Below are 15,171 nucleotides of genomic sequence, written 5' to 3' on the forward strand. Positions count from 1 at the left end.
GGCCATCTTTGAAACGCCTCTCGGGCATCAAAGTGCAGCTCCTATCTCTTTGAATGGGGAAACATCAAATTCTCCAAAACTGTTCGCCAAACTTACGATTAAATTTCATATTTGAAATCTCCAAAGAAATCCAACAAGAACTGCCTCATAAATATAGTTCCTTGTGCTTGAATAGCATTAAAAAAACGCTTATTTTTCCGGCTAGATGAGCCAGTGTGCATGTGCAGTACTGAACGCACGTCTTAGAGCGCCGGCTGTTTCTATAGCAACCGGGACTTCTAACGGAAGATGCAGTGACGCGCTGACTTTACTAATCAACGATTGGCTCTTTCACTAAGAAGGCGGAGCTTCGCGGCCACGATGACCGTTTCATTGTTCCCCATTCAAAACTACACGAGTGACATGTCTTTGGTATTCTATAGTCTTTGGTTAATATTGTTACAAGTAATAAATTTATTAGAGAGCTCTCTAATTCACATTGTTACTAGTAGGAATTAAATTATAGAGCTCTCTAATTGAATTGTTACTAGTAAAAATGCAATTACAACGAGTAACACTTAGTATATTTTAGGCTAAAACGGCTTGCCATAACCGTGCGCTTCCCTGCATGGAAAACCGAAGCGGATCCATGTGACCCGCCTATCGGGATCATCATCAGCGCTACACACCCATGAGCACTGACTGCTGCCACACCAAAGATCACGGCAACCGGCTTCCCTCGCGGTCAATACAGACGGAAGTGCAGTTTGAGGGTGTCTATTCGGTCCGGATCTGATGACATTGGTCGGGATGTGGAGGCTGCAGTAGCGGGAGACACAGACACAGACACACAGAGATCAGGGAAGAGGAATCTCCCCTTCCCAAGAGTCCTTGTGTCTCTGGATTACCTTTAGCTGAACGAGCAGACACAAAGGTAGGATCCAGCACTGCTTTCGAAGCAGATATACAACCGATGTCGTTATGAATATTGTGGTTGTTGTTATTTCAAATCCAGACCGGATGCTAATATGAAAGCTAATCAACATATGAGTGTGTGATGATGGCTAGCTGGACTGCTAGTGTGTGTGTGTGTGTGTGTGTGTGTGTGTGTGTGTGTGTGTGTGTGTGTGTGTGTGTGTGTGTGTCTGTCTGTCTGTCTGTCTGTCTGTCTGTGTGAGAGCAGCCAGTATAAATGACCCTTATAAAAAGTACTGATACCATAGTAACAGATGGTAATACCATGGTATACACAATGATTTTAAAGTGTGCCACTCCTAAAACATAGCATACAATCATCATTGTGCATATTCATAACAACTATTGAATTTCTATATCCCAAAAATAAGAAACCATGACTAATGGGGTAAAATGATAGGTATCACATCACATCTCCCACGTCTTTATGATTATACTGTATTGGAGCCTGCAGACTGTGACTGTCTGAATGTGAAAGCTGCTGTTGTGTTCAGCAGACCCAACCCTGGCCTCTCTCTGTCCACACACACACACACACACACACACACACACACACACACACACTTATATATACAGTCATACATGCATATCTAATGTGCTCATGTGTACTAATGTACATGCACATACTCGTATTGCACCACATGTGTTAGTTAGGTCACTACTAATGTTATAGATTTCATCCCTTTTGATTCATTGTAGGACTGAATCTTCTTGAAATTTAAAACAACATGAATGTGTCTAAATGATGGTACTGGATGTCATTTATAACCTGAGGATCCAGCTTGAGGATATGTTTGTTGCTGTCAGCCGGCAGTCACTTGTTAACCCCACCCCATTTCAGTTTTAGTAATTAGTGCTGTAACTTATTTTATACTTTTCAGTTTACATTTTAGTAATATTAGTACTTCAACTTATTTTACAATTTTCAATTTAATTTTAGTTTAAGTTTGAGTAATTTAGTTGTATGCTTCTAGATTTGTTTTCTATTTTTACTTATAATTTTTCTTTAATATAAATTAATTTTTTATATTTTTGTTTTAGTAATTAGTACTTCAACTAATTTTATAATTTTCTGCTTAATTTTTGTTTAAGTTTGAGAAATTTAATTGTTTTTGTCAGTTTTATTATTTTTTAAATATTTCTACATTTTATATTATGGAAAAATAATATTTCCATTTCTTATGTTTACGTTTGTATTAATATTAGTACTTTAACTTATTTTACAATTTTCACTTTAATTTTAGTTTAACTTTGAGTAATTTAGTTGTGTGCTTTCGTCATTTTGTTTTTTTCTATTCTATTTCTATTTTATATTAAAGAAAAATAGTATTTATATTTCTTATTTCAGTTTTAGTAATTAGTACTTGAACTTTTATTTTGGTAACATTTCTAATTTTCATTTTAGTTGAAGTTTTACTCATTTTGTTATGCGATGTTGCCATTTTTTCATTGTTTATATTTCTGTTTTTATATTATAAATTATTATAGTGTTAGTAATTAGTGCTTCAAGTTATTTTCAGTTATTTACTAATTTTCAATTTTCAGTTTAATTATAGTTTCAATTTGAGTAATTTAGTTGTATGCTTCTATATTTGTTTTCTATTTTTACTTTTATATTAAAGGAAAATAATATTTCTATTTTTTATATTGCTGTTTTAGCAATTAGTGCTTCAACTTATTTTTGTCAGTTTTATTATTTCTTAAATATTTCTACATTTTATATTATGGAAAAATAATATTTCCATTTCTTACGTTTACATTTGAGTAATATTAGTACTTCAACTTATTTTACAATTTTCACTTTAATTTTAGTTTAAGTTTGAATAATTTAGTTGTATGCTTCTAGATTTGTTTTCTATTTTCACTTATAATTTTTCTTTAATATAAATTTATATTTTTTTATATTTTTGTTTTAGTAATTAGTACTTCAACTAATTTTATAATTTATAATTTTATAATTTTCTGCTTAATTTTTGTTTAAGTTTGAGAAATTTAATTGTTTTTGTCAGTTTTATTATTTCTTAAATATTTCTACATTTTATATTATGGAAAAATAATATTTGTATTTCTTATGTTTACGTTTGTATTAATATTAGTACTTTAACTTATTTTACAATTTTCACTTTAATTTTAGTTTAACTTTGAGTAATTTAGTTGTGTGCTTTTGTCATTTTTAATATTTCTTAAATATTTCTACATTTTATATTATAGAAAAACATATTTATATTTCTTCTATTTGAGTTTTAGTAATATTAGTACTTCAGCTTATTTTGTATTGATTAGCTGCCAAGGCAACTTTTCACCGAATATAGCTTTATTTCAGTGAACAAAATCAAAATGTAGTAGTTTTAGTGTTAATTAACAATGATAACACTGACCCAGATGTGACAGAAATGCTTTTGCAAATGCACAGGGAGTTTATCTGTCAGTGTTAATGCCTGGCAACTCTTTTTAATCGGTTGACTGTGAGAGAGTTAGGTTAGTCAAGAGAACATAAATGATATAAAATGATGCAGTAAACCACTTCGGTACTTCTGGGAAATAACTGCCTCAGACAGGACGTTGAATTTAAAAGCGGGATTTTGCTTGTTTTTTGTGTTGACTTTGAGTAGACTGTTACAGAAATAAATGTGACCCTCTTTTCCTCGTCTCAGGTACAAACAGGCAGTACATGATCTTCTCTGGAACAAACTCCCACCCGGACCCCTCACTTCAGTGACCTCCAGCATCTTCACAGCCTCCCCGACCCGACCCACAATCCTCACAGCTCTCCTCTCGGTCCTGCCCCATAGCAACCGTTACCATGGCAGCAGCCAAGCCGAAAGGGCAGAACTCGCTGGCTCTCCACAAGGTGATCATGGTTGGGAGCGGCGGTGTCGGAAAGTCCGCTTTAACTTTGCAGTTCATGTACGATGAGGTGAGGATGCCTTCCACGCATTTACTAAAATGATTTTACCCCACAGGAATCATAAAAATTCAAAGATGTCATGTGATGAGTATTGTTATGAATCATCTCTCAGCGTTTTTGCGTCTTGTTTCCAGCCAAAATATCTAAAAAATTATTAAATCAATAAGGATTTTCTAGACGAGTAAAAATTATTTTTATTTTATTAAAAATGAAATGAGTTTTTGCTTAGAACGAGCTAAATAATCTGCCGATCTGTAATTTAGTTGTGTGCTTTTGTATCTTGTTTTTCTATTTTTACTTTTATATTAAAGAAAAATAATCTTTTTTTTTTTTATATTTCTGTTTTAATAATTAGTACTTCAACTTATTTTATAATTCTCCATTAAATTTTAATTTAAGTTTGAGTAATTTAGTTGCTTTTGTCAGTTTTATTATTTCTTAAATATTTCTATATTTTATAAAAAATAATATTTAATATATAATAATATTTAATATAGAACAAGCTAAATAATCTGCCAATCTGTAATTTAGCTTTTGTATTTTTTTTTTCTATTTTTACTTTTATATTAAAGAAAAATAATCTTTCTTTTTTTTGTATTTCGGTTTTAATAATTAGTACTTCGACTTGTTTTATAAATTTCTATTAAATTTTAGTTTAAGTTTGAGTTATTGAATTGCTTTGGTCAGCTTTATTATTTCTTAAATATTTCTACATTTTATATTATAGAAAAATAATATTTAAATTTATGTTTATGTTTTAGTAATAATAGTACTTCAACTTATTTTATAGTTTTCAGTTTAAGTTTAGTTTAAGTAATTTAGTTGTGTGCTTTTGTCATTTGTATTATTTCTTAAATATTTCTACATTTTATATTATATAAAAATAATATTTAATATAGAATAAGCTAAATAATCTGCTAATGGGGTAAGCAAAATGATCTTATTTCAAATAGAAAACAAGATTATTTTTCTTACCTCACTGGCCTTCTTGATTTAAGAATTTGTAGATATTTTGGCTGGAAACAAGATAAAAAAAATCTAAGTAAGAAAAACATTTTTTGCAGTGTAGTTTGTCCTACTGGAAAATACTAACTGGTTTTATACAGTTTGTAAGTGGTCCAGATGGCAATATCAGCTGCATGGTCTGGTTTTGACCATGAGCAACATCATTTGCATCTTACTTGAGCCTAGTTAAAGCAGGTAGACTTCTTACAGCAAAGCATGCATATTCCTAGTTAGCTTGAGAACAGCATTTGGAGTTTAATCAATCCATCACTTGTTTTTTTGGTTTTTTTTAAGGAAGTAGAAACACTATCATTGATTTGTTTTTTTGTATTTTGCTATTAGAGCAAATGGGAACACTAAATACTGTATTTGTTGTCATTTCAGCTAAAAACACAAGAAATGTAAAATTTTCAGTGTTTCTACTGTAATTATGACAAAGCAGCTTGTTTTTAAACAGAAATTGGGAGAATCTATGTTCAATTAACCACAGTTTAGTTTGTGACTTCAGGGGCTTCAAGAACTATGTTCTTAAATTAAAACCAACAGTTATTGAGGGATAAAAAATATATTTTATCAGGGTTATTATAGTTAATGAAACCTGAACCTAAAACCATAAAAAAACTGTTAGTATATGTAATAATATTAGGGTTGCAAAATTTCCAGTAAATTTCAGAAACATTCCAGAAATTTTGGAAACTTTCCAGGAGTTTTTGGAATCTTCCTGGGATTTTTTTTTTCCACCCCTTTGCAACCCTAAATAATAATTAAATATATGTGATCCTGGACCACAAAACCAGTCTTAAGTCGCTGGGGTATATTTGTAGCAATAGCCAAAAATACATTGTATGGGTCAAAATTATTGGTTTTTCTTTTATGCCAAAAATCATTAGGAAATTAAGTAAAGATCATGTTCCATGAAGATTTTTTGTAAAATTCCTACTATAAATATATCAAAATGTAAGTTTTGATTAGTAATATGCATTGTCAAGAACTTAATTTGGAGAACTTTAAAGGTGATTTTCTCAGTATTTAGATTTTTTTGCACCTTCGGTTTCCAGATTTTCAAATAGATGTATCTCAGCCTAATATTGTACTATCCTAACAAACCATATACCAATAGAAAGCTTATTTATTGAGCTTTCATGTGATGTATAAATATCAGTTTTGTCAAATTTAACCTTATGACTGGTTTTGTGGTCCATGGTCACACACACATATATATATATATATATATATATATATATTTCAACTACTCATACTCATAATTCATCTTAATTTAATTGAACTTGAAAACGCAACAAAATTACTAAAACTTAATACAGAAAATATAAAAATAAAAACTGCTTCATTATACTAAAAACTATAATAACATCCCAATAATATTAAAATAGCACTAATTATAATGTATAAGAAATACATTGTACACTTTTTTTTTTTTTTTTTTTTTAATTTAGATAAGAATTTAGTATAATATGTGACCCTGGACCACAAAACCATTCTTAAGTATCACGGGTATATTCGTAGCAATATTTTAAACAAAAATCATTAGGATATTAAATAAAGATCATGTTTCATTAAGATACTTTGCAAATTTCCTACCGAAAATAATTAAAAAATAGATTTTTCTCAATATTTCGATTTTTTTTTTTTTTATGCACCCTCAGATTCCAGATTTACAAATAGTTGTATCTCGGCCAAATATGCTATCCTAACAAACCATGCACTGCAAAAAATGCTTTTCTTACTTAGATTTTTTGTCTTGTTTCCAGCCAAAATATTAAAAAAATCTTAAATCAAGAATTTCTAGACAAGTAAAAATTAGTATAAAATTAAGTGCGTTTTTGCTTAAAACAAGCTAAATAATCTGCCAATGGGGTAAGAAACATAATCTTATTTTCTGTTTGAAATAAGATTTTTTTTGCTTACCGCATTGGCAGATTATGTAGCTTGTTCTATGCAAAAACTCACTTCATTTTGACTTGTTTTTTGAAAACAAGACAATAATTTTTACTTGTCTAGAAAATCTTTCTTGATTTAAGAAGAATCAATTGAAAGCTTATTTTTTTAGATTTTAGATGATGTATAAATCTCAATTTTGAAAAATTGACTGGTTTTGTGGTCCAGGGTCACATCTGTTTAAATGAAACCCATGCACCATGTGTCAGTCAATATTTGTCCACATGTAAACACTTTACACATCTCCCACCTTTTTTTCAGTTTGTGGAAGACTATGAGCCCACGAAAGCCGACAGCTACAGGAAGAAGGTGGTTCTGGACGGCGAGGAGGTCCAGATAGATATTCTGGACACGGCCGGTCAGGAGGATTACGCGGCTATCAGAGATAACTACTTCCGCAGCGGCGAGGGCTTCCTCTGCGTCTTCTCCATCACCGAATTAGAATCTTTTGCAGCGACTGCTGATTTCAGGTGATTTACAGCTCTGAGCTTATTTAAAAGAGCTCTATTGATTTTAGACTTAAACGCTTGCTCTTTAAATGATTATCTTGTTTATGCCTTGATCTTTTTTGTCTGATTGTATTAGAGTTGGGCCACAGTTGTTATGGAAGTTCTCCAACGAGTATTAGTTTATCTTAATTAATTTTCTTTTTTTTTTTGTGGTACTTTGATTAGATGTTTAATCAAATTATTATTTGTTTATATATTTGATTGACTCTTTTGTTTAAATGCTGATGTTGTATGTGATGCATAAACACTTAAGGGTCATTCTGTGTCATATCAACCAAATTTCTTCCAACCAAATGTCATGGATAAATATTTACTGAGTAATCCACTATTTCGTAGAGGGAGGTCAAAATGGCAATTTTCACCTGAGATTCAGAGTCAAGTTACAGGGGGGTAAAAATGACTTCAGAAAGATGGCAGCATCATAATGTTATTTTTACACAGAGATCAGTAGCTCTATTAGTAAAATCTGTTGACTTTAGCAATCACTGTTGCATTATGTGCCAATGGTGACCATTCAAAAATGAGGAAACAGCACTTTTCAAGTTTTTCTCCAAAGTTTGCGTGCCTGTAACTCAAGAAGTATTAAAGATATCTTAATGACCTTTTAGATACTGGCTCTTAATAAACTTTCCTTTTGGCATCTTTATTTTTAATACCCTATGAGATTTGGCTCCAGAGATATTGGAACTCAAATATGGCTCCAGTAGTGAATCATTAAAATGTACACATGTTCAGTGGTCAAAAACCAAATGTGGGTCAGTTTGAAAAAATACAATACTTATTTTCTTTTAAAAAGGACTGTCTGAAAAACAAATAATGTTAAAACTAGAGATGTATCTCATTACTTTCTGTCAAGACAACTGCGTTGAACATACCAGTCTGAGTGACATAAATATTATTTTTCAAAGTTTGAGTGCCTATACTTGAAGAAGAATTTAAGATATCACAATATGATTTTAGATTCTAGTTCTTCATAAACTTTTCTTTTAGAATCTTAATTTTCGAGACCCTACATCGTTCAGTCCCTGAGATATGAGGACCTCAATGAGGCTCCATGTCCAGATTGTTGAATGATGTAGGGCCTTGAAAATTAATATTTCAAAAGAAAAGTTCTAAATCTAAAATCACATTGCAATATCTTCATTACTTTGAGTTATAGGCATGGAAACTTTGGAAAAAGAGTATTTATGACACACAGACTGCTTTGTTAAATTCAGTTGTCTTGACAGAAAGAAACAAGACACATCTCTAGTTTATACAGTAGTTATTGTTCAGACATTCCTCTTTAAAATAAAAGACATTGTATTTTTTTAAACTGACCCACATTTGGTTTTTGACCATATCGAAGTTCCAATATCTCTGGAACCAAATCTCATAGGGCATTAAAAATAAAGATGCCAAAAGGAAAGTTTGTTAAGACCCAATATCTAAAAGGGCATTGAAATATCTTTAATACTTCTTGAGTTACAAGCATGCAAACTTTGGAGAAAAACTTGAAAAGTGCTGTTTCCCCATTTTTGAATGGTCACCATTGGCACATAATGCAACAGTGATTGCTAAAGTCAACAGATTTTACTAATATAACTACCAATCTCTGTGCAAAAATGAGATAATGATGCTGCCAACTTTCTGAAGTCATTTTTACCCCCCTGTAACTATAACTTGGAAATTGCCATTTTGACCCTCCTCTACAAAATAGTGGATTACTCAGTAAATATTCATCCATGACTTTTAATATTTTGGCTTTCATCACTATACATGTCTATCTCTCTTCAGAATAAATATTAGCAAAATCAAAAATTTGAGCCGGGGACCTCTGGTTGATTTGACACGGAATAACCCTCAATGATAATCTCCCACTCAGAGAGCAGATTCTGCGGGTGAAGGAAGACGAGAATGTCCCCTTCCTGTTGGTGGGAAACAAGTCAGATCTGGAGGACAGGAGACAGGTGAGCGCCGATGAGGCCAAAGCCAGAGCGGATCAGTGGGGCGTGTGCTACGTGGAGACGTCTGCTAAAACCCGCGCCAATGTAGACAAGGTCAGTACTACAAATACAGATGTGTGTAGAAGTTGGCAGTTATTGTGTAAATGCTGTTGAAACTACAGATGCACCGAATGTTTGGCCGAAAATTGCAAAAAAAGCTATTGAAAAGCTAAGAATAAGCGAAAAGGCTGATAAATCATAGCAAACAATGAGGTGATGTGATCAAATAGAGGTGTGCACTAATGCAGCAAACATGTGGTCAGTGTGGAAGCATTTAAAACTGTCTGAGAAAGACACAAAAATCATTCCAAGCAGCGACAGCGAGAGACTGTTTAGAAGTGCATCGCATGTCTTCCATGAGACAAAAGGTTGCTGTATGATGACTGAAATCATCCATCAGTAAATCAACTCCAGAACGTTCTGTTGTCTAATACACCAGACACCAATTGTATTTATTCTGACAGCTCTGCAGCAGCTCCTTAGCCAGGGTTCAAAGACCAAAGATGACAATCATTCACAAATCTGCTGCTGCCAGCAAAAACTAGGACTGAGGTCTTCTTCCGGGTTTACCACAAAATAAAAGTCAACATTGAGAAATGTTAGTATTGCCATTTTACTGTTGTTCTGTAAAATATAATAAAAAAGTAGGACAAAATAATGATAACAATCATTCCAACAGCTCTATTAATACATTTATTCTAACATTCTCCTTTGCTCAGCGAGGCTGCATTTATTTGTGCATTAAAAACACATGCCTGATTCAAGAAGAGGGGTCTTAAAATGGCCAAAGAATATTATTTTACTAACTTATTAATTTTAAGTTAAATTGTGCTTTGTTGGTAGGCTATAATGTCTACTAGAAGGTTAAAAATGTTCAAAAAATGTTTTAAATAGTTGTTTTGTAATTGATTTTTTTAAAACATGAAAAACTGTTCGGTAATCAGCCTTCGGCCCAGTGTTTAATTTTGTTCGGCTTCGGACAAGAATTTTTATTTCAGTGCATCCCTAGTTGAAACTACATTCTGTACACTCACAAGTGTTATTAGGGATGTATTCTTATCCTACTTGTGAACTTTTGGGCTACAATTGCTATAAATTCAATAAAACAATATATTATTCCAGAAATAGTTCACCAAAAAATTTTAACTTAGCTGAAAATGTGTTCATCCTCAGGCCATCCGAGATGTAGATGAGTTTGTTTCTTCATAAAATTTATAGAAATGTGTGATTCCATCACTGTCTCACCTCTGGAGTGAATGGGTGCCGTCAGAATGAGAGTCCAAACGGCTGATAAAAACTTCACAATAATCCACAAGTACACTCCAGTCCATCAGTTAACATCTTGAGAAGACAAAAGCAAAAACAAATCCATTATTAAGACGTTTTTAACTAAAATACGAGTCCATAATAGATAATAACGCTTCCTCCAGTGAAAAAGTGGTTTGGTCTGAATCAGGAGAGAAATCTGCACAGATCAAGCACCGTTTACAAGCCAAAACAGTTCAAAACAGCTCTAAACAAATATGTGGCTGGATTTTGATGTGGACTTTTTCACTGGATGAAGCGTTATTATGCATTATGGACTCGTATTTTAGTTAAAAACGTCTTAATAATGGATTTGTTTCAGCTTTTGTCTTCTCAAGATGTTAACTGATGGACTGGAGTGTACTTGTGGATTATTGTGATGTTTTTATCAGCTGTTTGGACTCTCATTCTGACGGCACCCATTCACTGCAGAGGTGAGACAGTGATGGAATCACACATTTCTAAAAATCTTATGAGGAAACAAACTCATCTACATTTTGGATGGCCTGAGGGTGAGAACATTTACAGCAAATTGTCTTTTTTTTCTGTAAACCGTTCCTTTAGGAGTAATCAAAACAATGTGTAAACAACAGTGCAGGGTATTTTCAGCTAAAAATGGCCTCTGTAATGTTGTAATTTTATGGATTTAAATGGGTTGTAATGAGCATTTCATGTTGAATTCATTTGATAATGTGAGCAATTTGGAGTTGAATTGAGGTGATACATATTCCATGATTGTATTCTGTCTTGTTTGCAGGTTTTCTTCGATCTCATGAGGGAAATCCGCGCTAGGAAGATGGAGGACAGCAAGGAAAAGAACGGAAAGAAGAAGAGAAAAAGTCTGGCCAAACGAATCCGTGAAAGATGTTGCATTTTATAGTGTCTGTGATCATTTACTCTTCTCCTTTTGCATATGTACCTGTATGTTCTATATTTTCGCCAACTAATCCTCATCTGCGATGTTTCCTGGTGTTTGTGTGTCAGAATAGATGAAGGACCAGGACAGTCTGAAACAGCTGATTTCATAGATTCATGCAGTAGAGTCCAACTGGAATCTCTGTCCAGAAGATGTGGAGTAGCATATTAAAAATTTCCTGTGCAGGAGATTTGAGAGCTTTTAATTTATCCTATTATTGTCAGGTTGGTTTATAAGTTCTCAGGCCACCTCATTTGCCCCTTCTTTTTTAAATGGACACATTTCTGCTTGGTTTTAACATCAGTTTTGGGTGATCCGATCTCAAATGCCAATGTCTTGTGATTCAATCACTTTGGGGTCAGTAAGATTTTTAATGTTTCTTCTGCTCACCAAGGCTGCATTTGTTTGACCAAGAATACAGTAAAATTGTAAAATATATTTGTAATCTAAAATAGCTGCTTTCTGTGTAAATATATGCTAAAAAGTAATTTATTTGTGTGATCAAAGCTGAATTTTCAGCATCATTACTCGTCTTTCATCATTGTAATTTGCTGATTTGCTGCTCAAGCACATTTTTGATTATTATCAATGTTGAAATTAATATTTTTCTGTAAACTGTCATGTATTTTATTTTTCAGGATTCTTCCATGAATAAAGTTCAAAAGAACAGCATTTATTTCAAATAGAATGCATCCTTGATGAATAAAAGACAAAAACCTTACTGAATCTAAACAAAGCAAAGGTTTTACATTTACATTTGGATCACCTGAAAATGATGTTAATACTGGTGTAAAGCCTTCTTTAGCAGGGTCTCTGGCCTAAAAGCTAAAATGAGTGTGAGTGTTATTATTTAAAGGCGAGACACTGCAGGTGAATAGAGTAAAAAAAAAAACTAATAGTTATGACCTTACTTACCCAGACGATTGATTATTGCAAACATTTCTTGTATTACAAGTTTTCTAAAATGTTAGGTTTAAATATGCAAATGAGCCATTGTTAAATAAATAAGCACTAATTTGCATACATTTCTAGTACAAAAATCTAAACACTGGACGAAGTCAGTTTCAAAATTCTTGTTTAATTTATTAGACATATTAGAGTCAAAAGTTTTTACAGAAGGAATTTTAGGTCTCATTTCGTCATGCTATAATTCAGAAAAAAAATAGAACAGACTGGAAACACTACATTTTTTTTACAATTTTGGGAAAATAAAATGGTGTATAAAATCTAGCAAATCATCTATGAACAAATCCCTGTGTAAAAGCCTTCAAGATATAGACAGGAATAAAAAAAGTAAAGTTTGGTGTGTGTAAGTGCTACTGAAGTGGAGATTTATGGCTCAGTGTAGGAGAAAAAACTCTTGGCCTTTAAAAATATGTACTGTAATTGAAATCTATTGACACAAATAGATAAAGTGCTATAAAAGAAAGACTTAACAGTGTCTTTTTGATGTTTTCTTTCCACTATTCTGAACAAACACTTTATGAAAAAACAAAAAGCCCTAAATCTCAAACTTGACAGGTGCATGAAAAAACAGCATTTTTGCCTGCAGTGTCTCCCCTTAATGTAACACAAAACTTTATTGACTTGAAAATACATGAGTGGAGCTAATTGTGTGTCTTTTGAAGAAAAAAAGACAAGCTTTATGACAAAATGATGCATTTGTTAAAAACAAAAAAGCGTGTCAATTTATATGTTGGTTTGTGGCTAAGCAGTTAGTATTTGTTATGCATAAAAAGTGCAGTACACTAACAAGCGATGAGATTTGTGTTACAGTTTCATTCGTTACTTAACATTCCCAGCTACTTGTGAGAAGCAGTGGGCGAACAGGAAGTTCCTCCGGCTGCAGCGGTTTAGTGTACTTGACTTCCTGATGCCTTGATGTCCATTGTGAATGTGACACTCATCCGTACTTACTGACTCCGCTCCCTTTAGTGTCTGACCGTCTCACAATCAGAAGAAAAACACAGAGGCTCTCGATGGACAAATGAGATTTGCATCAGTTATCGGAAGATGACAAAGAAAAATAGATGTGGCACGGCAAGTACGATGACAATCTTATGCTTTATGCGATGTGAAAATCCAAAACTTATTGATTTGGACGGCTTGTGCGCTCCTGCCCCACGGTTCCAGTCTTGACCAGAGAAATGCATTGTCATTTTAATGTATATCGATCCAGTGACTGTTTTTTTTTTCTGCTTTTTTATATCTGTATTGTTAATGTGAAAGCTTATTTCAGCCATTTCAAAAAAAATAAATTTTTCTAATTTAAATGTGCTTTATTATTCACACAAATGTTATTTATATTCAGTACTAACTTTTATTCCTGTTATATCCATTGTAGGGAAGCTCATTTCTATGGAAGCCCATTTCCGCCACTGAATTAAAAAAAAAAAAAAACTTTGAGAAAAAACTGAGATATAAACGCACAATTGCGAGAAAAAAGTCAGAATTGTGAGTTTATATCATGCATTTCTAACTTTATTCCTCAGAATTGTGTTTATATCTCACAATTCTCACTTTATTCCTCAAAATTGCAAGTTTACCATGCAATTCTGAATTTATAACTCAGAATTGCAACTTTTTATCTCACAATTCTGTATTTTTTTTATGTATATATCCCAAAATTCTGACTTTATATCTCAGAATTGTCAGTTTATATCTTGCAATTCTGACTTTATAACTCGCAATTGTGAGTTTATATCCCACAATTCTGGCTTTATTTCTCAGAATGGTTTATATCCCACAATTCTGACTTTATTCCTTGCAATTGCGAGTTTTTATCTCACAATTCTGTATTTTTTTTCTTGCAATTGTGAGTTTATATCCCACAATTCTGACTTTATTTCTCAGAATTGTGTTTATATCCCGCAATTCTAACTTCATTTCTCAAAATTGCAAGTTTATCATGCAATTCTTAATTTATAACTCAGAATTGCAACTTTTTATCTCACAATTCTGTATTTTTTTTCTTGCAATTGTGAGTATATATCCCAAAATTCTGACTTTATATCTCAGAATTGTCAGTTTATATCCCACAATATTGACTTTATTCTTTGCAATTGCGAGTTTCTATCATGCAATTCTGACTTTGTTTTTCAGAATTATGCCTTATAACTCGGAATTGCAACTTTTTATCTCACAATTCTGTATTTGTTTATTTTATTTTATTTTTTATTTTTTGAAACTCACAGTTCTGAGAAAAAAAGTCTAAATTAGTAGATAAGTCGCAATAACCTTTTTTTATTTTTTTCAGTGGTGGAAATGGGCTTCCACACAATTATGACTTTGAGGGATAAGCACACAATTGTGAGTTATAAAGTCAGAACTGTGAGTTTATATCATGCTATTCTGACTTTATTTCTTTAGAATTGTGTTTATAGCTCACAATTATGACTTTATTCCTCGCAACTGTGAGTTTATATCTTGCAATTATGACTTTATAACTCACAATTGTGAGTTTATTGCTTGCAACTGTGAATTTATATCATCCAATTCTGACTTTATTTCTCTGAATAGTGTTTATATCTAAATTCTGAATTTATTCATTATTATGACGTCACACCGAAGTCCACTGGAGTGTCATATATGTGAGAGTACTGTATATCGCTGGCCGAGGGATTTAGTAGCAAA

General features: G+C 32.5%; 1 protein-coding gene across 1 annotated transcript; it reads left to right on the forward strand.

The window, feature by feature from the left end:
* The first annotated feature begins 651 nt into the window (after positions 1 to 651).
* Positions 652 to 13,811, forward strand: ralaa (v-ral simian leukemia viral oncogene homolog Aa (ras related)). The gene is made up of 5 exons (XM_073830447.1): positions 652 to 913; positions 3,609 to 3,871; positions 7,085 to 7,293; positions 9,197 to 9,371; positions 11,380 to 13,811. The coding sequence occupies exons 2-5, from the start codon at positions 3,758 to 3,760 to the stop codon at positions 11,500 to 11,502; spliced, it is 621 nt and encodes a 206-aa protein (XP_073686548.1). The 5' UTR covers positions 652 to 913; positions 3,609 to 3,757; the 3' UTR covers positions 11,503 to 13,811.
* Positions 13,812 to 15,171: the final 1,360 nt, after the last annotated feature.

This window comes from Garra rufa, chromosome 24 (genome assembly GCF_049309525.1).
Source record: "Garra rufa chromosome 24, GarRuf1.0, whole genome shotgun sequence".
Classification (NCBI taxonomy): domain Eukaryota; kingdom Metazoa; phylum Chordata; class Actinopteri; order Cypriniformes; family Cyprinidae; genus Garra; species Garra rufa.

What these genes read in the sequence shown, in the direction of transcription:
- ralaa (XM_073830447.1), top strand. Translation starts at nt 3,758, where the DNA reads ATGGCAGCAGCCAAGCCGAAAGGGCAGAACTCGCTGGCTCTCCACAAG. An exon ending in GCAGCGACTGCTGATTTCAG is followed by an intron (nt 7,294 to 9,196) that starts GTGATTTACAGC and finishes TCTCCCACTCAG; the next exon opens with AGAGCAGATTCTGCGGGTGA. An exon ending in CCCGCGCCAATGTAGACAAG is followed by an intron (nt 9,372 to 11,379) that starts GTCAGTACTACA and finishes TCTTGTTTGCAG; the next exon opens with GTTTTCTTCGATCTCATGAG.